This window comes from Jaculus jaculus, chromosome 4 (genome assembly GCF_020740685.1).
Source record: "Jaculus jaculus isolate mJacJac1 chromosome 4, mJacJac1.mat.Y.cur, whole genome shotgun sequence".
In the NCBI taxonomy this organism is placed as follows: Eukaryota; Metazoa; Chordata; class Mammalia; order Rodentia; family Dipodidae; genus Jaculus; species Jaculus jaculus.
Window position 1 is genome coordinate 36781389 of NC_059105.1, and position 27640 is coordinate 36809028.

Below are 27640 nucleotides of genomic sequence, written 5' to 3' on the forward strand. Positions count from 1 at the left end.
ACAGAGTTTGATATTTGTCCTAGTTGTTTAAAATCTTTTGCTGGTTGAATATATCTTTGCTATAACCAGTGCCAACTTTTGCATATGTATGTTTATTTTGTGTCATTATGGGGATTTTTGGTATTATGGCTCAATTAAAAGACCTTGGACTATGGAGATGTTTGAACATCACTGGAATTAATAAAAAAAAAAACTATGGGGACTTCTAAACTTGGACTTGAATGCATTGCATTTTACATCACAGACAGTAATCAGTTTATGGGAGCCAGGGATGGAATGTGGTAGTTTGATTCAGGTGTCCCCCATAAACTTTTGTGCTCTGAATGCTAGGTCCCCAGCTGGTGACAATTTGGGACTGGATCCTCCTGGAAGCGGTGTATTGTTGGGGGTGGGCTTGTGGATGATATAGCCAGCTTCCTCTTGTCAATGTTTGGCACATTCTCCTGCTGCTGTTGTCCACCTGATATTGGCTAGGAGGTGATTTCCACCCTCTCACTGTTCATACCATTGTCTCCTCTGCCACCATCATGGAGCTTCCCCTCTTGTCTGTAAGCCAAAATAAACCCTTCCTCCCTAAACTGCTCTTGGTCTGGTTGTGTTTCGTGCCAGTAATACAAAGCTAACTGCAACACATGGTAATCCCTTTGTTTTGTTAAACTATCTTCTTTCCTCATATACAATTAGTACTGTCAATGATCCTCAGTTTTCAATTCAGAGTAATATAAAACATAGTTCAGTTATACCAGAGGAAGAGAGGGTTGAGGGCAGTGGGCACAGGTTGTACCAGGAAACACAGCCAAGAGAAAAGAAAGAGAAGCAAACACAAAGAATAATAAAATGAAGATGAAAAACAGTTCAGATATCATTTAATGTGCTAACCTTATATTCTTAACAGAAAACTGAAGTTCAACAAAATCAAGTATCACCCAAGCATGAGAACAGCCAGAAAAAACCTAGATTCCCTGACCTTCTCCCTCTAATTCTACTTGTGTTCCTATCCACTGCAATGGACAAAATGGGGGTGAGGGGACTAAACCGTGGAATGGTTCTTAGTCGGAAAACAGTAAGGATACTAACTAGGGATTTTAACACCTCAGTTACCTAATGGTCCTGAAACCTTCCACCAGACAACCCTTTCAACCCTGAAACCTATTGCCATTCCAATAAACATAAGTTCTCCTCTTTTACTTGACTGAACCTACATTTCTTTTTTAATTGTTGTTGTTGTTCGAGGTAGTGTCTCACTCTAGCCCAGGCTGACCTGAAATTCACTCTGTAGTCTCAGGATAGCCTCAAACTTACAGCGATCCTCCTACCTCTGCCTCTCAAGTGCTGGGATTAAAGGCACACCCGGATTTATTTATTTTTTAAAATATATTGACTGATTGATTTCACAGAGAGAGAGAAGGGGAGGAGGGGAATGGACATACCAGGGCCTCCTGCAACTGCAAAAATAAACTCCAGATGCATGCTCCACTTTGTGCATCTGGCTTTATGTGGATACTGGGGAATCACTTTAATCGCTCAGACATGTCCCTAGCCTGTTTTCTTAATTTATTATTTATTTATTTGTGAAGAAAAAGAGAACATTTTAAATAGCTGTTAAAGAACATGAACATACATAGAGCTGGGGAGCCAACTCAGGACATAAAGCCCTTGCATGCAAGCAGAAGGATCCAAACTCAGATCCGCATAATCCAAGGAGATGTTAAGTGAGCGTAGCAACTTGCCTGCTATTCCAGCAGTAGGGAGGAGGACACAAGAAGATCCCTTGGCAAACTGACTACCTAAACTAGCAGGGTATTTCAGAAGCCTACCAGGGCTTCCAGCTTTTTAAGTTTTTAAATGGGATATGGGGATCAAACTTATAGACTAAATAACAAAAACTTTATCCACTGAACAATCTTCCCAACTTCAGGTAACTTTGAAAACAAAGAATTCTGCTCTTCCAGTTAAGATGACAGCATAGGTACCACGCCAAAGCAGCCTAGGGAAGCAGAGAAAGCCAAAAAAAAAAAAAAAAAATCTCAGCAAAATACACACTTACTAAAAAATGAGGTGTATAGGAAATTGAAACGGCAGCGGAGAAGTAGGAGAGATCCAGAGCATCCAGAGCCCGCACAGGCCAGCAGAAGCAGCTCCGGCACGTCCGCCTATCACAGCACTAGCCACAGGGCACCAGAAAGCCACCAGGCTCGGCTTGAGCCACAGGAATATCCAGATGAGAGGAGCTTCCACTCACACCGGAGCTCTCCACAAACTCAAGAAACGTGAAGGGACAGCAGCAGTGAACAACTGAGGAGCAGATGACAAGGGAGAAGAACACATGGACCAGCGAGAGAACTAGAGCAGCATCTGCAGCCTCCCCTCCCCCACCACCAATGCCCAGCTCCAGCAAACAGAGCAGTGGTCCAGGGACCCGGCCGCACCAACTTCTACTGACAGCGGGACCCAAGCAGGAGCAGAGGTAACTGGGATTACCCTCAACAGATCAGAAATCTTAACCTCCTTGTAAGGAATAAGGGTGTGGGTGGGGCACCACACACCCTAAGGGACAGTTAGAGGATCTGGTTGTCATAATACCTACTCATAGATAAATACTCTGAGCTTGAAAGTTTACATTGTTTAGTTAAATATTACAATCTGCCTGTATTTTGTTCCACTCAGCCTATTTAAATACTCTCATAGCACACAAACCCAACACCTAGAGTCACTTCTGTAGATACTCTTGAAAGTCTTAAGAACTACACCTAACGCCATAAACTCCTACCCTGAAGTTATATAACATCCCAGATTGTCTGATACATCTAATAATACCCAGCAAACTAGAAAATCCAGGATGCAAAAATATATATATTATATAACACAAGAAACAACAAAAATCAAGACAATATACATCCAACAAAAAGTATTAATGATTCAGAAATGACCTCCAGTTGGCCCTGGAAAAGATTATACTAAGTGAGGTAACCCAGGCCCAAAAAGCCAAGCACCACATGTTCTCTATCACATGTGGATCCTAGCTACAGATGATTGGGCTTCTGCATGAGAAGGAAAATACTTAGTAGCAGAGGCAAGTAATTTAAAAAGGAGATATAAAGGGAAGAGAAAGGAAGAGAGGAGGGTACTTAATAGGTTGATATTGTATATATGTAAGTACAATGATTGAGATGGGGAGGTAATATGATGGAGAATGGAATTTCAAAGGGGAAAGTGTCGGGGGGAAGGAGGGAATTACCACGGGATTTTTTTTTATAAACTTGGAAAATGATAATAAGAATTAAAAAATTTTTAAAAAAGAGAAATGACCTTCAGTGAGAACGAGTTAGAGGAAATGCCTGAGAAAGATTTCAAAAGAATGATTATAAATATGTTCAAAGAAGTCAAAGAAGAAATCAAAGGAATGAAAAGAGGAAACCAAAGAAATCAAAGAAACAACAGGACACCAATTTAATGAAATAAAGAGGTCAATATTAGACATAAACAAGGAAATAGAAATAATAAAGAAAAACCAGTCAGAATTACTAACAATGAAGAACACAGTTAATGAAATAAAAAACTCTGTAGAAAATCCCACCAACAGAATGGATGAAGGAGAGGACAGAATATCTAAGCTAGAAGACCAGGTGGCAGATCTAATACAGTCCAACAAAGAGAAAGACAAACTAAAAGAAAAGCATGAGTGGGAATTTCAAGATATTCGGGATACTATGAAAAGATCAAACATAAGAATTCAGGGCATAGTAGGAGAAGAATTTCACTCCAAAGGCATAGTAGGTGTCTTCAACAAAATCATAGAAGAAAACTTCCCCAAATTGGGAAAGAGGTGCCAATGCAGATACAGGAATCCTTTAGAACACCAGCCAGACAAAACCTGGAAAGAACCTCTCCTCGCCATATTATAATCAAACTACCAAACACACAAACCAAAGAAAAAATATTGAAAGCAGTCAGAGAGAAAAATCAAGTAACCTACAAAGGCAAACCTATCAGGATTACAGCAGATTACTCAATACAAACTTTAAAAGCCAGAAGGGCACGGAGTGATGTATTCCAAGTCCTGAAAGTAACAACTGTCAACCAAGGTTACCTTATCCTGCAAAACTATCCATTCAAATAGACAGAGAAATAAGGACATTCCATGACAATAGCAAGCTAAAGGAGTATTTGAAGACAAAACCAACTCTACAGAAAATACTTGAAAGAATCCTCCATGCTGAAGAAAAAGAAAAGCACACATATAAGGAACCGGGGGAAAAACAAACAATACTCAAATACTAGTTAACACAAGATAGAAAAGGTAAAATCAGAAGAACTACCAAAAAATGGCAAAAATGAATACACACCTTTCAATATTCTTTTGTTGTTTTTTAATTTTTTTATCATTTCACAATTTTTATTAACATTTTCCATGATTATAAAAAATATCCATTGTTAAAACCCTCCCTCCCTCACCCCACACATTCCCCTTTGAAATTCCATTCTTCATCAAATTCTCTCTTAATCAATGGGCTCAATGCCCAACCAAAAGGCATGGGTTCACAGACTGGGTTAAAAAGCAGGATCCTTCAATTTGTTGCCTCCAAGAAACCCACCTTTCTACAAAGGATGGACGATATCTTAGGGTGAAAGGTTGGAAAACAGTGTTCCAAGCAAATGGACCTAGAAAACAAGCAGGGGTTGCTATCCTAATATCTGACAAGGTAGACTTCAGTCCAACATTAGTTAAGAAAGATAAGGAAGGTCACTTTATATTGATTAAAGGCACAGGAGGACATTACAATCCTAAATATATATGCACCTATAATGGGGGACCCCAAATTCATCAAACAGACGCTACTAGAACTAAGGTCACAGATAACACCAAACACAGTGGTAGTGGGTGACTTCAACACCCAACTCTCATCAATTGACAGGTCATCCTGGAAAAAATAAACAGACAAGCATCTGGACTAAATGAGGTCATAGAAGGAATGGACCTAAAAGATACCTACAGGACATTTCATCCAAATGCTGCAGAATATACATTCTTTTCAGCAGCACATGTAATATTCTCGATAATAGACCACATATTAGGACACAAAGCAAATCTTAACAAATACAGGAAAATTAAAATAATTCCTTGCATTCTATCAGAACACAATGGAATCAAACTACAAATCAATAGCAAGAAAGGCTATAGAGCATACACAAAATCATGGAAATAAAACAACACACTACTAAATAATATATGGGTCAATGAAGAAATCAAGAAGTAAGTCAAAAAAATTCATAGAGTCAAACGATAATGAGAACAAAACATACCAAAATCTCTGGGACACATGAAGGCAGGCCTAAGAGGTAAATTTATAACTTTAAGTGCCTATATTAAGAAATTAGAAAGGTAGAAGTAAACAATCTAATGCTTCACCTTAAAGCCTTGGAAAAAGAAGAACAAGGCAAACCAAAAATCAGTAGATAAGAAGAAATAACAAAGATTAGGGCAGAAATTAATGAAATAGAAACAAGAAACAAATAATCAACCCAAAGAATCAATGAAACAAAGAGTTGGTTCTTTGAAACGATAAACAAGATTGATAAACCCTTAGCAAATCTGACCAAAAGAAAGAAGAGACACAAATTAATAAAATTAGAGATGAAAAAGGCAACATCACAACAGATGCCAGAGAAATTCAAAACATCATAGGGATATACCATAAAAACATGTACTCTACTAAGTATGACAATCTTGAAAGAAATGGATGATTTCCTTGATTTATATGACCTACCTAAATTAAATCAAGATGATATTAATCACTTAAATAGACCTATAGCAAGCATAGAGATCCAAACAGTTATCAAAAATCTCCCAAGTAAAAAAATCCCAGGCACAGATGGATTCACTGCTGAATTTACCAGACCTTCAGGGAAGAGCTAACGCCAATGCTATTTACGCTTTTCCATAAAATATAAAAAGAAGGAATCCTACCAAATTCCTTATGAAGCCAGCATCACCCTGATACCAAAACCAAGCAAAGATAGAACAAAAAAAGAAAATTACAGTCCAATCTCCCTCATGAACATACATACAAAAATTCTCAACAAAATATTGCAAACAGAATACAAGAATATATCAGAAAGATATTCACCCTAACCAAGTAGGCTTTATCCCAGAGATGCAGGGATGGTTCAACATACACAAATTGATAAATGTAATACATTATATAAATGGTCTGAAGAACAAAAATCACATGATCATCTCATTAGAGGTAGAAAAAGCATTTGACAAAATGCAACATCCCTTCATGATAAAAGTCCTACAGAGACTGGGAATAGAAGGACCATATCTCAATATAACAAAGACTATTTATGACAAGCCTACAGCCAACATATTATTAAGTGGGGAAAAAACTGAAAGCTTTTCCACTAAAATCAGGAACAAGACAAGGGTGTCCACTGTCCTCACTATTACATTGTACTGGAAATCTTAGCTATAGCAATAAGGAAAGAGGTGCACATAAAAAGGATACAAATTGGGGCTGGAGAGATGGCTTAATGGTTAAGCGCTTGCCTGTGAAGCCTAAGGACCCTGGTTCGAGGCTCGGTTCCCCAGGTCCCATGTTAGCCAGATGCACAAGGGGGCGCACGTGTCTGGAGTTCGTTTGCAGAGTCTGGAAGCCCTGGCGCGCCCATTCTCTCTCTCTCCTCTATCTGTCTTTCTCTCTGTGTCTGTCACTCTCAAATAAATAAATAAATAAATTTAAAAAATATATATATTTAAAAAAAAGGATACAAATTGGAAAAGAAGAGATCAAGTTATCATTATTTGCAGATGACATGATTCTGTACATAAAGGACCCTAAAGACTCTACCAGAGAACTGTTAGAGCTGATAAACACCTACAGCCATGTAGCAGGATATAAAATAAACACATAGAAATCAGTAGCCTTCCTATATGCTAACAACAAACACACAGAGGATGAAATCAGAGAATCACTCCCATTCACAATTGCATCCAAGAAAATAAAGTACCTTGGAATAAACCTAACCAAGGAAATAAAGGATCTCTACAATGAAAACTATAAAACATTCAAGCGAGAAATTGTAGAACAAGGAAACACACAAAAAAATCCCTTGTTCCTTGATCAGAAGAATCAATATTGTGAAAACAGCAATCCTACCAAAAGCAATCTACACATTTAATGCAATCCCCATCAAAACTCTAAAGGCATTCTCACAGAAATAGAAAAAACAATCCAAAAATTCATTTGGAATCACAAAAAACCTCAAACATCTAAAATAGTACTCAGCAACATAAATAAAGCTAGTGTTATCACCATACCTGATTTTAACCTATACTACAGAGTCATAGTAACAAAAACAGCATGGTACTGGCACAAACGCAGATATGTAGATCAATGAAACAGAACAGAGGACCCAGATATAAATCCAGGTAGCTATAGCCACCTGATATTTGATAAAAATGCTAAAAATACTCATTGGAGAAAAGACAGCCTCTACAGCAAATGGTGCTGGGAAAACTGGGTATTTATCTGTAGAAGGATGAAAATAGATTCTTCTCTCTCTCCTTGCACAAACAAGAATTAAATCCAAATGGACTAAAGACCTTAACAACACACCTGAAATTGAAATTGCTAGGGGAAACCCATCAACATATTGGTCTGGGCAAAGACTTTCTGACTATAACCCCAATTTCTCAGGCAATAAAACCACAGATTAACCACTGGGACCTCATGAAATTATAAAGATTTTGTACTGCAAAGAACACTGTGAATAAAGCAAAGAGGCAACCTACAGAATGGGAAAAAATCTTTGCCAGCTATATATCTGATAGAGGATTAATATCTAGGATATACAAAGAACTTAAAAAGTTAAATAATAAGAAATCAAACAAGCCAATTAAAATATGGGCTGGGCTATGGAGCTAAATAGAGAGTTCTCAAAAGAAGAAATACGGATGGCGTATAAGCATCTAAAAAATTGTTCTACATCCTTAGTCGTCAGGGAAATGCAGATTAAAACTACATTTAGATTTCATCTCACTCCTGTCAGATTGACTACCATCATGAAAACAAATGATCGTAAATGCTGGCGGGGATGTGGAAAAAGAGGAACCCTTCTACACTGTTGGTAGGAAGGCAAGCTGTTCCAACCATTGTGGAAATCGGTGTGGAGGTGCCTAAAACAGCTAAAAATTGATCTACCATATGACCCAGCTATAGCACTCCTAGGCATATATCCGAAGGACTCATCCCATTTCCTTAGAAGTACATGCTCAACCATGTTTATTGCCGCTCAATTCATAATAGCTGGGAAATGGAAGCAGCTGAGATGTCCCTCAACTGATGAGTGAATAATGAAGACGTGGCACATTTATACAATGGAGTTCTACTCAGTGGTAAAGAAAAATGAAGTCATGAAATTTGCAGGAAAATGGATAGATCTGGAAAGGATTATACTAAGTGAGGTAACCCAGGCCCAGAAAGCCAAGCACTGTATGTTCTCCTTCATATGGGGATCCTAGCTACAGATGACTGGGCTTCTATGTGAGAAGGAAAAAACTCAGTAGCAGAGACCAGTGAGTTAAAAAGGAGACATAAAGGGAAGAGAAAGGAAGGGAGGAGGGTACTAAATAGGTTGGTATTGTATATATGTAAATACAAGAATGGATTAACAGGGGTGAAAAGGCCCAAAGTGAGGTCAGGAGAAGAGATTGAGTAAAGGAAAGGTGGAGAGAGGGCTAATCAAAATCTAAGAGGATGCAAATAAATTATATGGAATCCTCCAGTTTCTGACAATGGAACACTCAGGAGCCATAGATCATTGTTAGAAAATTTTCATTGCCAGGGATGGGATACCTCCAGTGAGTTGTTGGCCAGGGAGGTCCCTGATGCCCTCAAAACATTATCCAATGGCAGAGGCTTCCCACCAGGAATCAATGGTAAGACCCTATTGCTGAAGACTCCACATACTTTGGCTGCAAGGCCGCTGAGAAATCCTGCTGGAACTGAGCTGATAACCTCCTCCATGTAGACCAGCTAATAGAAAGCTAGAAGAAGCCATTCTACATGTAGTTCAATGGGAGAAAGAGATACCACCAGTGAAGATACTCAACAGTAGACACTGCAAGCCTTATTATTGGCCAGCCAGGCCAAATGAGCCAACCGGGTGCAATAGTGGCACGTCTGGCATGGTGGAAACCAACTGCCCTCTAATTGGACTGGAGGCCAGCTCCATGAGGGGAAACACATCCCTGATACTGAAAACTTAAAACAGGGGTAGTCATGAGCCCTAGGCATGTAACATCTGCTGATGTCTGGAAAAATGTATATACTATGCTTATCAAACTGCCCAGTAAGCACTTCTCTTAACGTTCATACCCTTATATTAATGCTACTCTCACTTTGGGTAGAGAATCTTCTCTTTTCAGATGGCAGTGACATTGGGATGACTCAGAAGGTATCATAGTGCTGGAAAGAAGTGACTGGAGTACTGAGTAACATCTCAATCACACCTTCCAAGGCTCAAGTTCTAATGCGGAAGAGGTGGCGGAAAGAATGTAAGAGCCAAAGGTAGGTTAGGATGCCTTACAATATGCTCCCTCCAGACACAAAATGGCCTGCATATCCATGACCTCACCGTGCCTGACACTACCTACACAAGACCATAAGAGGACAAAAAGAGCATAACATCAAAATAAAAGACTGATTGAGATGGGGAGGGGATATGATGGAGAATGGAACTTCAAAGGGGAAAGTAGGGGGGGAGGTATTACCAAGGGACATTTTTTTTATAATCATGGAAAATGTTAATAAAAATTGAGAAAAAAAAAAACAAAGAATTCTACCTACATATGAAATTTGAATTCCTGCAGGAAACTCCATTTTTTTAATTGTGATTGCTTTTATGCACTTGAGCGCGTATGGGTGCGCGCGCGCACGCACACACACACACACACACACACACACACACACACACATGCATACACTTCATCAAACCACTTATATTGATCCAACATACTGAGGTTTATTTTGCATAAGTCAAATGGCTACTGCAGAGTTCTAGATTGTTCATACTCTCCAACATATTACTCTCTCAAAACCCAACTCCAAATTAAAAAGATTCAGCTTATCTCTAGTAGCTCTGCTAACACTGACCTACAAATCTCTATTAATTTATCTATTCTACTTTTCATTTACTCATTAAGAATACCTTGGGTGAGAGAGAGATCTTAGCAGTCAAGGCACTTGCCTGTGAAGACTAAGGACCCAGGTTCAATTCTCCAGTTCCCACATAAGCCACATGCACATGGTGGCACATGTGTTTGGAGTTAATTTGCAGTGGCTAGAGGTCCTGGTGCACCTATTCGCACTCGCTCGCTCTTTCCCTCTCTGTCTCAAATAAATCTTTTTCAAAAAAAAGTCAACATACCAAAATAATAGCTTTCAAAGCTAGAATCAGACCATATAATTAAATGCCAATGTATGAACACAAAAATAAAGTGTTTACACTGACTGAATGCATACACTCTCAGTTGAGGGTGGTGGTACAATATTTACCTTCATCCTAGAGCTTGCCAATCCCCTCTCTTTACTGAGAACTACAGAGTTCTACAGATTCTACCAAAAAATGAAAAATAAATGAATGAGAAAATAAACCACTATCATTATTTTCTTTCTGCTATGTATTAACTCATATAGTCTCTCCTACTTTCCCTTAAAAGCAATAAAATTTTTTTAAAAGTTTCCTTCCCCCCTTCCCTTCCTCCTTTGTCCCTCCCTCCCTCTTTCCTTCCTCTTCCTTGAATTTCCTTTGGTTTGAGACAGTCTCATATAGCCCAAAATGTCCTCAAACTCACCTATACAGAGATGGCCTTGAATTTCTGATTCTCCTGCATCTACTTCCCAAGACATGGAATAAGACACATGAGCCACAAGGCTTGGCTCGAATTTCTCTTCTCTATTTGCTCTTTTCTTACTTTTTTAGACCCTTTGTCAATACTTCAAACATGTAAAGTGCCTTCATGTATAAACCTTGATATTCTATATCAAATGAGAAATTTGTCAACTTATTTTTCCACAGAAACCAATTATCTGAGTATTAATTTAAGAGTCCCAGCATGTTAAAAAGGAGATCAAGGGATTAGAGGGATGGCTCAATGAGTAAGCTGCTTGTCAAGCAAGCATGAAAGCCAAAGTTTGGATCACCAGCACCTACATAAAAGCTAGGAAAGCCAGGTGTGGTGGCACACACCCTTAATGTCACCACTTGGAAGGCAGAAGTAGGAAAATTGCTGTGAATACAAGGCTGCCCTGAGACTACACAGTGAATTCCAGGACAGCCTGAGCTAGAGCAAGACCCTACCTTTAAAAAAAGAAAATTATTTTTTAAGCCAGGGATCCCTGGAACTTATTGACTAGCTAGTCTAGCCAAACCACTAAGCTCCAAGTTCAGTGGGAGAACTCATCTCAAAAACTAAGATGGAGGGCTGGAAAGATGGCTTAGCAGTTAAGCACTTGCCTGTGAAGCCTAAGGACCCCAGTTCAAGGCTCGATTCCCCAGGACCCGCGTTAGCCAGATGCACAAGGGGGCACACGCGTCTAGAGTTGCAGTGGCTGGAAGCCCTGGCATGCCCCTTCTCTCTCTCTCTCTTCCTCTTTCTCTGTCTGTTGCTCTCAAATAAATAAATAAAAATAAACAAAAAAAAATTTTTTTAACTAAGATGAAAAGCCAGGCACACCTTTAGTCCTAGCACTCAAGAGGCAGAGGTGGGAGGATTGCTATGAGTTTGAGGCCACCCTGAGACTATATAGTGAGTTTCAAGTCAGCCTGAGCTATAGTGAGACCCTACCTCAAAAAACCAAATAAATAAATAAGGTGTAGTGACTGACAAAGATACTTAACATCAACATCTAGCCTACACACACACACACACTCTCTCTCTCTCTCTCTCTCTCTCTCTCTCTCTCTCTCTCTCTCTCTTTCTCTCTCTCTCTCTCATTCACACACATGCAAAAAAAGTAATCAAAGGGCTGGAGAGATGGCTTAGTGGTTAAGCGCTTGCCTGTGACGCCTAAGGACCCCAATTTGAGGCTCGGTTTCCCAGGTCCCACAATAGCCAGATGCACAAGGGGGCGCACGTGTCTGGAGTTCGTTTGCAGAGGCTGGAAGCCCTGGCGTGCCCATTCTCTCTCTCTCCCTCTATCTGTCTTTCTCTCTGTGTCTGTCGCTCTCAAATAAATAAATAAATAAACAAATTAATCAAGAAAGAAATATCAAGAATTTTAATACATTATTTTGTAAAAAAGTAATCAAATACAAAATGTCTACAGAAGTTTATATGGGATGTACAGAAACCCTTACACTAGTAATTCATAATTGGTGGCAGGTGCCTGTAATCCCAGTACTTGGAAGACTGAAGCAACATAATCACAAATTCAAAGCCAGCATGTGCTATACAGCAAAACCCTGTCCCCCATCTGGAGAGAAAGAGGGAAGTCTGTATGATGAATTTTATAGTAGAAATACAATGTAAGCTATACTATTTGATTTAATGACACTAATCTGCTAAGCTTTCAAACTCAGAAATCGCTGAATTAGTCAGATTCAAAACAGTACTAAACAATAAAGGTATTTTTTAAAAATCATCTATACATATATTTTTTAATTATTTTCAGTCCAGAAAAATTTCAATTGTTGAGGTCTAAAACTAGTGTTGATGCTACCAAATTACTCAAAATGATAATAGTACTTAAACTGAAATTTTCGAAGGTCTTTCAAAAAGACAGACCAAGGGCTGGAGAGATTGCTAAGTGCTTAAGGCATACGCCTGTGAAGTCTAAGGACCCAGGTTTGATTCCCCAGCTCCCACATAAGCCAGAGCACATGGTGGCACATGTGTCTGGAGTTTGTTTGCAGTGGCTAGAAGCCCTGGCATGCCCATTCCCTCTCTCTCTGATTCTAATAAATAAATAGAAATAAAAATCTTTAAAGGCAGATCAAAACTAAAGATACAGTTAGTTTTTCACCACAGTATCCCCACCACCCCCTTCTCCCCCCCCCCACCTGTTTTTAAAATCAGATCTCACTATATAGCTCAGGTAGGCCTTGGACTCATAATCCTACTGCTTCAGCCTCCTAACTGCTAAAGGGTTGTACCACCATGCCCAGCTACAGTATTAAGTGACCAAAAAACAAAGAAATAGTTATGAAAACTATGTATTGTATATATGTAAGTAGAAGAACAGACTAATGGGGGTGGAAAGGCCCAAAGTGAGGTCAGGTGAAGAGATTGAGTAAAAGAAAGGTGGAGGGAGGGATAATTAAAATCTAAGAGGATATAAAAAAATCATATGGAAACCTACTTTTTGGACAATGGAACATACAGGAGCCATAGAAAATTTTCAGTGCCAGGGATGGGATACCTTCTAGGGAGCTATTGGCCCAGGAGGTCCCTGGTGACCCCAAAACATTACAGGCCATTGCCAATGCCCTTAGCTTCCCACCAGGAACAGATGGTAAGACCCTATTGCTGAAGACTCCACATACTTGGGCTGCAAGGTCACCAAGAACTCTTGTGGGAACTGAGCTGTAAACCTCCTCCATGTAGACCAGCTGACAGAAAGATGGAAGAAGCCATTCTGCATGCAGTACAATGGGAGAGGGAGATACCACCAGTGAAGATACTCAACACTGGACACTGCAAGCCTTATAATAGGCCAGCCAGGCCAAATGAGCCAACAGGTGCAATAGTGGCACGTCTCTCATGGTGGAAACCAACTGCCCTCTAATTGGACTGGAGGCCCACTCCATAGGAGGGAATACATCCCTGATACTGAAAACCTACAACAGGGGTAGTCATGAGCCCTTAGGGGTGTAATGTCTACTGGTGTCTGGCTAAATGTATATACTATGCTCACCAAACTGCCCAGTAAGCACTTCTCTTAATGTTCATACCTATATATTAATGCCACTCTCACTTTTGATTGAGAATCTTCTCTTTTCAGATGGCAGTGACATTGGGATGACTGAGAAGGCATCATGGTGCTAAGAAGAAATGTCAGAGAAGGGCTCAGCACTGAAATACTCTATCACACCTTCCAAGGCCCAGGGTCCATTGCAGAAGAGGTGGCTAAAAAAAAATGTAAGAGCCAAAGGAGGGGTAGGACTACTTACAATGTGCTCTTCCAGACCCAAAATGGCCTGGATACCCATGACCTAACAGTGCCTAACACAAGACCATCATAATAGGAAGAAAAGATCATGATATCAAAATAAAAGAGAGTGATTGAGAGGGAAAGGGGATATAATGGAGAGTGGAGTTTCAAAGAGGAAAGTGGGATAGGGAGGAATTACCATGGGATATTGTTTACAATTATGGAAGATGTCAATAAAAAAATAAAAAAGAAAACTGTACCAACAGACAGTCATTGAGAATTTATATAAGGGGTACTGGAAAGATGACTTAGCAATTAAGGTGCTTGCCTGAGAAGCCAAAGAACTCATGTTCAAATCTCCAGGTCCCACATAGCCAGACACAGTGACGAAAGCATGCAATGTCGCACATGTGCCATAAGGGGGCAGACATGTCTGGAGTTTGTTTGCAGCAGGCTGAAGACTACCACACCCATTCTCTTTCTCTCTTTCTCTCATTCCCTCTCTCTCAAAAATAAAAATAAAAGAATTTATATAAGGGTCTGGAGAGACGGTTTAGTGGTTAAAGTGCTTGCCTGTGAAGCCTAAGGATCCAAGTTCAATTCCCAGTACCCATGTAAACCAGAGGCACAAGGTGGCGCATGTGTCTGGAGTTTATTTATAGTAGCTGGAGGCCCTGAAGCATCCATTCTCATGTCTCTATCTGCCTGTTTCTCTCTCTCAAATAAATAAAATTCAGATAATTGTTTTTAAAATACATTTTTTAAAAACTTATATAAAAGGGTGCTGGAGAGATGGCTCAGAGGTTAAGGTGCTTGCATGCACAGCTTAAAGATCTGGGTTCAATTCCCCAGTACCAACATGAAGAGAGATACACAAAGTAGCACATGCGTCTCGAGTTCATTTGCAGTGGCTATAGGCCCTGGCATGCAAATTCTCTCCGTATCTGTCTGTATCTCTGTCTCTCTTTGCTTGAAAAATAAAAAAGTATTTCTAAAAAAGAATTTATAAGAAGCCAGGTATTGGGGGGCATGCCTTTAATCCCAGTGCTCAGGAGGCAGAGGCAGGTAGATCTCTACAAGTTCAAGGACACCCTGAGACTACACAGTAAATTCCAGATAAGCTAGGGCTAGAGTGAGACCCTACCTTAAAAAACCAAAATTAAAAAAAAAAAAAGAATTTATATTAAAAGCTTATAACAGGACTTCCAGCCAAGATGGCAACTGCCTAGCTGTGCTGCAAATCCCAGGGAAAGAAAGATAGATGTAGATCCTAAGGAGAGAGCCACCCCATCATACCCCAGAAGGGCACCAGCTGAAACTAAGAAAAATTGGCGAAACAAGCAAGAGTGCTGTTTTCCTGATAAACTCGAAACCAGCACACGGGGGAAGGAGACCAACACGGAGAAAAATCAACTCCTACCAAATCAGAGAGCCAGAGCCTCAGAGACGCCCAGCACCTCATCACTGAAGCACACCAAAAATGAACCCAACATGGCTCAGGGACACTTTGCGGAAGAAGGGGCGGAAAGAATGTCAGAGCCACGTGTTGGGTCATGATATGCAGAGACATTTATCTTACCCGTAACAGTAGGCTAACTCTACAATGCACGACCCATATACGTCAACAAGGAGGGGCCAATGGGAAGGGGGTAGGTCATGGATGAGCCTAATAATGTTATCAAACTGACTGTATTTGCTGAATACAAAACGAATTAATAAAAAAAATTTAAAAATTAAAAAAATAATAAAATAAAAAAAATTTTTTTTAAAAAAAGCTTATAACAGAGCTGAAGAGATTGCTTAGCGGTTACGGTGTTTGCCTACAAAGCCAAAGGATCATGGTTCAATTCCCCAGGACCCATGTAAGGCAGATGCGCAAGGGGGCGTATGCGTGTGGAGTTCGTTTGCAGTGGCTAGAGGTCCTGACACGCCCATATTCATTCTCTCTCTCTCTTTTTCTCTCTTTCATATAAATAAATAAGACATTTTTTTAAAAAAGCTTTTAAATCATAAGAAATGGAATTTCAAAGGGAAAAGTGGGGAGGGGAAGGAGGGTATTACCATGGAATATTTTTTATAATCATGGAAAATGTTAATAAAAATTGAGGAAAAAAAAGTATTTTAATGTTGAAAGAGCAATAGCTAAACTGCTAAGCCTATTAGAACCACAGATATGTTTTCAAAACTGTAAGAGAAAGATTACAAGGAAAAAGAAGGAAAAAATAAGAGAACATTTAATCAAAGATAAAAACGTCTTTTAAACTTTACAGTACTGCAAGTATAGTTGGTGTCATCCTAGTAAACATAAACTTGGACTTAGTTGGGGGTTAGCTGGGTGGTAAATCACTTGCTGACATGCAAAAATTTTAAACAATCACCAAGCTACAGATATTTCATTTTTTAAAGCAATAAAGAATGTAAAATTAAGTAAAAAAAAAAAATTTTTAAGGGCAAATTTTTACTTCTGAACTAACTATGCTACCAAGATGACTGATTTTAATAGAATCCATTAAAATTTCCTTTTCGGGGCTGCAGAGATGGCATAGCGATTAAGGCGCTTGCCTGTGAAGCCTAAGGACCCCAGTTTGAGGCCCGATTCCCCAGGACCCACGTGTGCCAGTAAGCCAGATGTACAAGGGGGCACATGTGTCTGAAGTCCCTTTGCTGTGGCTAGAGGCTCTGGCATACCCATTCTCTCTCTCTTTCCCTTCCCCTCACCCTCTCTCCTCTTGCAAATAAAATAAATTCTTAAAAAATTCCTTTCCTATCAAATAATAGAAATAAAACCTTAAAAAAATCCTAAAATAATGAAATACTGAGTTTGTATTTTACAAATACATGCATATTAACTCACACACTCAAGGCTGCCAACATGACAAAACGGGCTGTGCTAATTGTTTCTCAAAGGCAAGTAAAGAACAATATGGTCTCACTTGTGAAATATGATTGATTGAAGATTCCATCCTTCGTAACTGGGATGCCTGGATATCCAGCATTTGTAGGACATTGTTGGCCAAGGTATTTATCAGATAGGCAACACTTGCTAAGGATTGGGTGGTGTAGGCTTTGGTTTCTTCTAGGGCTCGCTGCTTATCTGCTGACTAGAGGAAGAAAAAGTACAATTAATTCAAAGATAAATCCATTTCTAGCAAGCTAACCTATGCAAGTATTCATTAAAACCATTCTGTTGCAATCAAAAATGCCTCCAAAAGACAATTATCACTCTTATACAAACTTCAAACTATTCAGTTGACTAATTAATCTTTCTACAAATACAACTAAAATTCTGAAGATGGTATTTAAAACCTGTTATTCAATGGACATGTTAAGTAATGACAGCTCACAGACAATGATTTGAACGTATAAATTCTGGTATACTTTATTCTACTTTTTTGAATCCTCATTCTTTCATTCTCACATTGAAATGTGAGTATAATGTGGCTACTATGTCTAACCAAAGTATTAATAATAACAAATAAAGCAGCTAATAGGGCTGGAGAGATGACTCAGCAGTTAAGGCCCTTGCCTACAAAGCCTAAGAACCCAGATTCAGTTCCCCAGTACCCACATAAAGCCAGATATATAGAGTGGCACATACATATGGAATTCGTTTGTAGTGGTTAGAGGCCCTAGCATGCCCATTCTCTCTGTCTCTCCCCTCTCTCTCTCTACTTGCAAATAAATAAACAATTTTTTAAACTGCTAATAATGATAAAATAATAAAAGGATCCATGTATCTCAACTAGTTCAAGCATGGCAACCCTATGAGAGAAAAATATCAAAAATCAGGGGCTGGAGAGATGGCTTAGTAGTTAAAGTGTTTGCCTGCAAAGCCAAAGGACATCAGTTTGATTCCCCAGGACCCACATAAGCCAGATAGATGCACAAGGTGATACATGTGTCTGGAGTTTGTTTGCAGTGGCCAGAGGCCTTGGCATGCCCATTCTCTTCTTCCCTCCTTCTCTTTCTCTTTCCCTTTCTCCCTCTCCCCCTCTCAAATAAATAAAAAGTAAAATATTTTTAAATGAATATATAAACAACTCAGTACCTTCTTAGAATAGCAAGCAGTATGTCAGTTCCAGAAACTGCACACACTATTTGAGAAACAGGTACTACATAGCAAAAAAAACAGCTAAATTATTATTTTCAAAGTTGCCAAGCAAAGAAATGTACATTACAAATTTCATGCTATCAACTTCTTACTCTAATTCTGTAGTTCAGGGGAAAATACAACACATAACAATGGTCAGAAATCTTTTATGTTAATTTCAGCACTGACATTTACTATAACCTCAATCTAGAAAAACAGTCAGTTTCTCAATTTCCTCAATTACAAGACAAAAGAGATAATCCTTGATTTAACCATTTTGAGAAACTGGAAGCTTTAAGCCAGACAGTAGATATAAAGAGTCACTTTAAACTATAAATCATTGCATATAACAAATATCACTGCCTTGAGTGATAGTTAACTGCCAAACTGTACTCATCCTGGCAGGAATCAATATATTTCATGGGATACTTGTGCCTCACCCTCTGGCTATCATACAGTAAAACATTGGATTCCAAGACTGAACTTTCCCCAGGAATCTCATGCTGGGAAAAGAAAATGGCTGAAGCGCTGGGATCAGCCACAGTCTTCCGGAAAAAAATTAAGTAGTTCACATTACCATGCAGAGAGACTAGAACTGAGACAAAGAAGATAAGTAAATGTACACCTGGACCAGGACTGCTTAGTTCTATTTGAACCTAAACATCCTGTGAGAACACCAAAGATAGAATTTTGACTGGAGAGAGATCTTGCTCAGTGGTGGTTAAAGGCACTTGCTTGCAATACCTGTTGGCCAGGACTTGATTCCCCAGTACCCACATAAAGCCAGATGCACAACGTGCACCCCATTGCAGATCACACTGCAAAGTCCTCAAGCAATAAACAAAAGGGAGAGAAAAGAGCACTGCCTGAACAACAAGCAAGCCAAACAGGTGACACACAGAAGGAGGACCCCCCCCACTTAGACCCTAGATGACCCTGTTCAAGCAAGCAGTCAGACAGCTTCCCCACAATCCCACAGTAAGACACAGTGATACAACTTAGGGGGTCTCAAGAGGAACAATTACTGCTCTCTCAACACAACAAAAGGTCAAACTAGAGATGGGCAAATCCCAGTGTAAAATATCAAGTCAACAAACAGATCCCCAACAAGAATTCCTACCCTCTTAATGGAAGCTTCCTATGAAAACAGGTACTCCAAACACAGAATCCCATCATGAAGGCATACTAAACATAAAATTAATGGGACCATTAATAAACAAATGGCAGAATTGGAAGAAAATCATCAAAAAACAACAATCTCATAAATGAAATGCAGGAGACTCACCAACATCAGCATATAACTCTCACTTCTCCCAATGGAATATAACAGGAATATAACAACACTGTAGTGAAATGAAACACATCATAACAAATACAGAGACTACAGAATAGTCAACACCAACTGACAACACACCTGCCAAGGCTCAGAGACTGTTACAGAAGAGGGGACAAGAAGATTCTAAGAGCCATAGGTGGGAGAAACATACTGAGGCACAGCTCCCTCCAGAGACATAGTACACTGAACACCAACAACACAACTGAGGAGGGCACCCAGGAAAACAGAGACCAGGGAATGGGTCATAGAACAACCTATGTTAAAAAATTAATTAGGAACCAGACATGGTGGCGCATGCCTTTAATCCCAGCACTCGAGAGGAAGAGGTAGGAGAATTGCTGTGAGTTCAAGGCCACCCTGAGACTACATACTGAATTCCATGTCAGCATGAGCTAGAGTGAGACCCTGCCTCAAAAAAACAACCAAATTAATTAGAGGGGCTAGAGAGATGGCTTAGCAGTTAAAGCATTTGCCTACAAAGCCAAAGGACCCAGGTTCAATTCCCCAGGACCCACCTTAGGCAGATGTACAAGGAGGCACATGCGTCTGGAGTTCGTCTGCAATGACTAGAGGTCCTGGTGTGCCCATTCTCTCTTTCTCTCTCTCTCTCTCTCTCCCATGTATCAAATGAATAGTATTTTCAAAAAATTAATTAGGGGCTGCAGAGATGGCTTAGCATTTATGGAGATTGCTTGCAAAGCCTAAGAATTCGTGTTCAAATGTCCAGGTCCCACGTAGTAGCCAGACACACAGTGACACAAGCACACAAGGTCACACATGTGCACAAGGGGATGCAGTCTGGAGTTCATTCGCAGAGGCTGAAGGCTCTGGCACACCCATTCTCTCTCCCATTCTCTCAAAAAAATAAAAAATTTAAAAAATTAATTAGGGCTGGCACGCAAACACCTAAATTGGCACTAGGTCCCAGCACTAGGGAGGCAGAGTTATGATTATCACTGTGAATTAGAATCGGCCTGGAGCTATAAAGTACCAGGTCAAACTGGGCTACAGTGAGACCCTACCTCAAAAAAAAAAAAAAAAAAAAAAAACGGTGCTGGAGAGTCCAGCCTTTTGACATTGTGACATGATATTGTCATCTATAAATGTGTTGGGCTGCATTCATAGCTCTACTGAGATGCATGAGGCTGTCACAGGTTGAACTCACCAGCATAGAAACCAGTATCACTCATGAACATAAATGCAAAAATTCTCAACAAATACTAGCACATTAAGTTCAAGAGCAAATCCAAAAGATTATACACCAAGGTCATCATGTGGGACTTATCTCACAGATGCAAGAATGATTCAACATGAAAAAAAATCAGTAAATGTAATATATCAACAGAAGTCATGGTATTGTCACAATACCTGACTCAATAATGGAGCTAGGAGAAGAGTGTTTCTAAATTATCTATTTAATGAACTATTAACTCTGCATTCCAAGAAAGTGCATTAACTAAAAGCAAAACAGACGACCTCACTATATCTCACTAAAATTAACATTTTAAGTTTTAACCTGTAAATTCTAAAATATGTCAATTATAATGCAAGAATAACAACATTTTCACCAGGCATGGTGGCACACACCTTTAATCCTAGCACTTGGGAGGCAGAGGTAGGAGGATCGCCATGAGTTCGATGCCACCCTGAGACTAAATAGCAAATTCCAGGTCAGCCTGAGCTACAGTGAGACCCTACCTTGGGGGGAAAAGCAAAAAAAAAAAGAAGAAGAAAGTTTTGCTACAATATCTTACAAAATAGGAACTAGGAGATGGATCATGAGGGCAAGCATTAGGACCTGAGTTCAGATTCCCAACACTAAGTGAGAAGTCTCTCTCACCCCACCAAGGCTCAGGGAACATGGTGAAAGAGTCAAGAGGATGGGGAGGAGTACTGTGGAATGCTGTCTTTCAGACAAGACATGACATGGGTTATTGCATTATGGCATTACACCAACTGCTAAGATTGCACAGGACAATATTGGGACCATCAACATTCCATCATGGATAGTAGAGCAGGGCATGAGGCCCTCTTGCCTAAGGATGTACTAGCAGTTAATGGTTGCTGGCAGGGGAAGAGAAAGACATTTTTCCTCAGTAGTATAGTCACCTGGTAAATTATACACACTCAAGGAAATAATCCCTCACACATGCTCATGCAAGCATTCCTAATTAAACTAATAGGAACATACACACACACACACACACACACACACACACACGGGGATAAAAACGACCTCAAAGCAAGGCAACAGTTGAGGAAAAAAGGGAGGGTTCAGTGGAAATGGGATGGCGAGGGAGGACAGGAAGAGGTAATGATAGGAGATTATGAACAATATATGTAATAAAAACTATTAATAAATAAGGGTTTTTTTTTGTTTTTTTGAGGTAGGGTTCCACTCTAGCTCAGGCTGACTTGGAATTCACTATGCAGTCTCAGGGTGGCCTTGAACTCACGGTAATCCTCCTACCTCTGCCTCCCAAGTGCTGGGATTAAAGGCATGAGCCACCACGCCTGGCATGATGTATTTCTTTAAAGAGAAGAAAGCAAGCTTAGTAGCTTTCATCATTGTCTGCTTCTAACTGTGCTATAAGGTGATCAGCTAGCTCAAGCTCCTGCCTCCAAGCCTTCTCCTCTGTGATAGAGAATTTTCTAGAACTGTGAGCCAAAATAAATCATTCCTTCCTTAAACTGCTTTTGTAACATTTTTAATAGCACTGACAAAAGGAACTTCTACAATATGACATGAATAAAGGCAAATGGAAACAATGAGACACCACCATGCACTTTTAAGGAGGGCCAAAATCCCACACACGAATACCACTAAAGGCTAGACAAGACATCTTAAGAATAAAAGTTCATTACCAGAAAGAATGCAGAATGGGGCTAGAGTGATGGCTTAGCAGTTAAGGCATTTGTTTGCAAAGCCAAAGGACCTAGGTTCGATTCCCCAGGACCCACGTAAGCTAGATGCACAAGGGGACACACGTGTCTGGAGTTCGTTTGCAGTGGCTGCAGCCCTGGCACACCCATTCTCATTCTCTCTCTCTCTCCCATCCTCCCTCTCCCTCTTTCTGTCAAATAAATAAATATTTTTTTAAAGAAAGAATGCAGAATGGTACCATCACTGTGGTAGCTTGAATAGATGGTCCCAATATATTCAGTGTTTTATTAGTTTGTAGTCTGTTCTGCAGCCACCTGGCAGGAAGAAAAGTCACTAGGCAGATCTTAAGGTGTGGTGGCAGGTTTCAAATTCCAATCTAAAGATATGCAAAGTGCCTGAGTTCCTCCTGAAGTGTGCTGTATGGCTTTTGGCTTGTGGCTTCTCTCTTGCTGCTTGGACCTGTGAAAGCAGGACAGCTTCTTCTGTCATTATGAAACTTCCCCTGGGTCTGTAAATATCAATAAATATCCCTTCCTCCATATCTGGGCCTGGTCTGGAAGTTCATCTCAGCGAAACTGAAAGTGCCTATCACAATCACTTTAAAAAGTTTTGCCAGGGCTGGAGAGATGGCTTAGCGGTTAAGCACTTGCTTGTGAAGCCCAAGGACCCTGGTTCAAGGCTCAATTCCCCAGTACCCACATAAGCCAGATGTACAAGGTAGCACAAGCATCTGGAGTTTTTGTGCAGTGGCTAGAGATCCTAGTGTGCCTATTTCCTCTCTCAAATAAATATGTTTTTTTAAAAAAAGACAGATAAGACTTCCGGTTAAGATGGCGGCGTAGGTACCATGCCAAAGCAGCCTAGGGAGGAAAAAGACCAAAAAAACTCAGCAAAATACACACTTTTACTAAAATGTGAGGTGTATAGGAAATTGAAGCGGCAGCGGAGAATTAGAAGAGACATAGAGCATCCAGAGCGGCTCCAGCAGCTCGGCCAACCGCCATGGCCGCGGCGCAGCAGAAAGCCGCCAGACTCGGCTCGAGCCGCAGGAAAAGCCAAGTGCGGGATTTTCCCCTCACACCATGCTCTCCGCAACTCGGGAAACGTGAGGGGAGAGCGGCAGCGAGCAGCGGAGGAGCAGACCGCGAGGTAGAAGAACACGTGGAGCAGCGAGAGAACAAGAGCAGCCGCGGCTCCCTCCCCTCCCCCACCGCCTGAACCCAGCTCCAGCGAACAGAGCAGCGGCCCGGGACCCGGCCACACCAACTTGGGCTGACAACAGAACCCAAACAGGAGCAGAGTTCGGCAGCAACATCAACGGCTCCAGCACCAGTAACAGCGGCCCCAGCAGCAGCGGACCCAGGAGTGGCAGCAGCGGCAGACTCGGCGGCAGCAGCTTCAGGGGGAGCAGCGGCAGTGGACACAGCAGCAGCAGCTTCAGCAGCAGTGGTGGCTCCAGCAGTGGCAGCTACAGCAGCAGCAGAGGCAGCAGCAGCGGCTCAGTTTGCCCCGTAGGAAAAGCAAGTGCCCAGCTCCAGAAATCAGAACAGCAGCCCGACGACCCAAGCAGCAACTTGACTGAGACCAAAATCACCCAAGGTAACTGGGATTGCACCAGGGAAGGGTCTCACTTGGTCACAAGCTGACTTGGATCCCTCAACAGACCAGAAATCTAAACCTCTTTGTTGATAGAGGATCTGGTCATTATAATAACTACTCTTGCATACATACTCGGGGCTGTTTTTGATTGAATGTGTACAGTGTTTAGTTAAATTTTAGAATCTACCTGTATTTTATTCCACTCAGCCTGCTCGAATACTCCTATAGCAGGGAAACTCAACCCCTAAGAACATCTTTGTAGATACTCTGAGAGTCTTAAGGGCCACACCTAACACCTTAAGGTCCTACCCTGAAAATATATTACATCAAATCAATTGATACAGCTAAGAATACACAGCTAGCTAGAAAATCCAAGCATTAACTTAATCCAAGATGCAAAAATATATACATTATAACACAAGAAACACTAAAAAGCAAGATGATATAAAAAGACAGATAAATTTTAAAAATATATTACCATAGGGCTGGAGAGATGGCTTAGCGGTTAAGCGCTTGCCTGTAAAGCCTAAGGACCCCGGTTCAAGGCTCAGTTCCCCAGGTCCCACGTTAGCCAGATGCACAAGGGGGCACATGCGTCTGGAGTTCCTTTGCAGTGGCTGGAAGCCCTGGCGCGCCCATTCTCTCTCTCTCCCTCTATCTGTCTTTCTCTCTATGTCTGTCGCTCTCAAATAAATAAAAAAATAAAAAATAAACAAAAAATATATTACAATAGATAAGTGTTGCAGTCAGGTTCACATTGTTGGTAGAAAACACCCAACCAAGAGCAGCTTATGAGGAAAATAGGTTTATTTTGGCTTACAGGCTTCAAGGAGGGGAAGCTTCACGATGGCGGGGGAAAATGATGACATGAGCAGAGGGTGGACATCACCTCCTGGCCCACATAAGGTAGACAACAGGAAAAGGACAGTGTGCCAAACACTGGCATCGGGAAACTGGCTATAATACTCATAACCCCTCCCCCAACAATACACTCCCTCCAGAAGTCATTAATTCACAAATCTCCATAAACTGTAACCTAGCATTCAGAACACCTATGTTTAAGGGAGATACCTGAATCAAACCACCACATTCTTCCCCTGGCCCCCATAAACTAATAACCACACATAATTTAAAATACAATGAATTCATCCAACTTTAAAAGTCCCCTAGTTGTTATCAATTCCAATGATGTTCATATATCCCCATAATGCAAAGTCTTTTAACTGAGGCATAATACCAAAAAACAAATAAATAAATAAAACCTCAAAAAACCTATACTGGCACAGAATAAATATTCACACTGCAAAAGATGGCACTGAGCACAGTAAAGAAATATTCATACAATGATTGTTATGGGGAGGTAATAAGATGGAGAATGGAATTTCAAAGGAGAAAGTGGGGGGGAGGGAATTAACATGGGATTTTTTTTTATAATAATGGAAAATGCTAATAAAAATTTTAAAAAAATATTCAACCAATACAAGATTTAAACAAGGCAAACATCAAACTCTGGAGCTCCAAGTCCAACAACTCTAGTCAATTCTAACCAGCAACAAGTCTCTGGAGTTCCAATTCCATCTCTCCAGCTAGGCTACTCACAGTCCTGGAAAACTTCACTTGGGGCCAGCAGTTTCCCTTAGCAGCCACCTCGTGGTCCTGGTATCTCCACTGGGTCTCCACTGCAACCCAAGGTCATCCTTATGGGCTCATGGGGTCTCTATGCAGGCATCCAGCAAACCTGCTTCACACTGCCCATAGCCATTTCCAAAATACAACACCATGTTGCAAACTCAATGACCCTGTCTTTCCTGCATTTCTTGTACTCCACAATACCAGGTAGGGTGCCAATTTGTTAAACTAGGAAGGAATAAAGCAGACTTTGAAGAAGAGGACACTGTTTGAGCACTCAAGCCCTTTCAAAGAGTCTACATGCTTCCTGTTGCCCACTGCAGGTTAGCTGGCCCAATCTCAAAGGTTGCAGCTCAACAGGCAGAAGTTTACCCCCCAAAAAATGTTTCCTATGTCTTATCCCTCTGCTCACACCAGTTCATTTGTATGCAAAGAAATCCTACACAACTTCTCAGGACACAGGCATAAAAGCTTCTCAAACAAACTGCCAGCACAGACCAAGCAAAGCTCTTTCTTACCCTCATAAACCAGCCCTCACAGTCCATAGTTCTTACTGCATTTAGGTCTTTCAACTCTGACCAAAATAATCCATCAAGCTGTACTTACAGCACTGCAAGGCATCTCTTACGCCAAGGTTTCAAATCCTTCCACATTCCTCTTGAAAATCAACTCCAAAAGGTCGAAGCCACATAGTCAGGTGTCTAGCAGCAATCCCACTCCTCAGTACCACTTTACTGTTGCAGTCAAGTTCACATTGCTAGTAGGAATCACCCAACCAAATGCAGCTTGTGGGGAAAAAAATGTTTATTTTGGCTTGCAGGCTCAAGGGGAAGCTCCATGATGGCAGGGGAAAACAATGGCATGAGCAAAGGGTGGACATCACTCCCTAGCCTACATAAGGTAAACAACAGAAACAGAAGAGTGTGCCAAACACTGGCAACGGGAAATTGGCTATAATACCCATAAGCCTGCCTCCAACAATACACTCCCTTCAGAAGGCATTAATTCCCAAATCTCCATCAGCTGGGAACCTAGCATTCAGAACACAAAGTTTTGATACAGCAAAGGAAACTGAATAGAGCAAAGAGGCAACCGATGTTGGTCAGGGAGATCCTTGATTCCCCCAAAACATTACAGGCTATTGCCAAAACTCTTGGTTTCCCACCAGAAACAGATGGTAAGACCCTATTACTGAAGACTCCACAACATGCCTGGGCTTCAAGGTCACTGAGAAATCAATCTGAGGCTGAGCTGAAAACTTCCTCTCTGAAGACCAGCTGACAGAAAGTTGGAAAAAGTTGCACTGCATGCAGCCCTATGGGAGAAAGAAGTCAACAGCGGTGAAAACAGTGGTCAATGCAAGCATCAAGTTTGACCAGCCAGGCCAAATGACTGAACAAGCACAACAGTGGCATGTTGGTTATGGGTGTGTGGTGGTTTGATTTAGGTGTCCCCTATAAACATAGGTGTTCCGAATGCTAGGTTCCCAGCTGAGGGAGATTTGGGAATTAACACCTCCTGGCAGATGTGTATTGTTGGGGAGGGCTTATGGGTATTGTTGCAGTCGAGTTCACACTGCTGGTAGAAATCACCCAACCAAGAGCAGCTTCTGGGAAAAAGAGGTTTATTTTGGCTTACAGGCTCAAGGGGAAGTTCCACGATGGCAGGGGAAAACGATGGCATGAGTAGAGGGTGGACATCACCCCCTGGCCAACATAAGGTGGACCATAGCAACAGGAGAATGTGCCAAACACTGGCATAGGGAAACTGGCTATAAACCCCATAAGCCCGCCCCTACCAATACACTCCATCCAGGAGGCATTAATTCCCAAATATCCACCAGCTGGGAACCTAGCAGTCAGAATACCTAAGTTTATGGGGGGCACCAGAATCAAACCACCACAGGTATTATAGTTTCACCTTGCCAGTGTTTGGCACACTCTCCT

At 40.9% G+C, this 27640-nt stretch overlaps 1 protein-coding gene across 24 annotated transcripts in view; it reads right to left on the bottom strand.

The window, feature by feature from the left end:
• Abi2 (abl interactor 2) overlaps positions 1–27640 on the bottom strand; it is a 128710-nt gene that overhangs the window by 73271 nt on the left and 27799 nt on the right. For all 24 annotated transcript variants that reach the window (XM_045148049.1, XM_045148044.1, XM_045148038.1 and 21 more), the window contains exon 2: positions 17090–17257. In XM_045148049.1, the coding sequence (XP_045003984.1) occupies positions 17090–17257 (168 nt within the window). The remainder of the gene's footprint in view (positions 1–17089; positions 17258–27640) is intronic.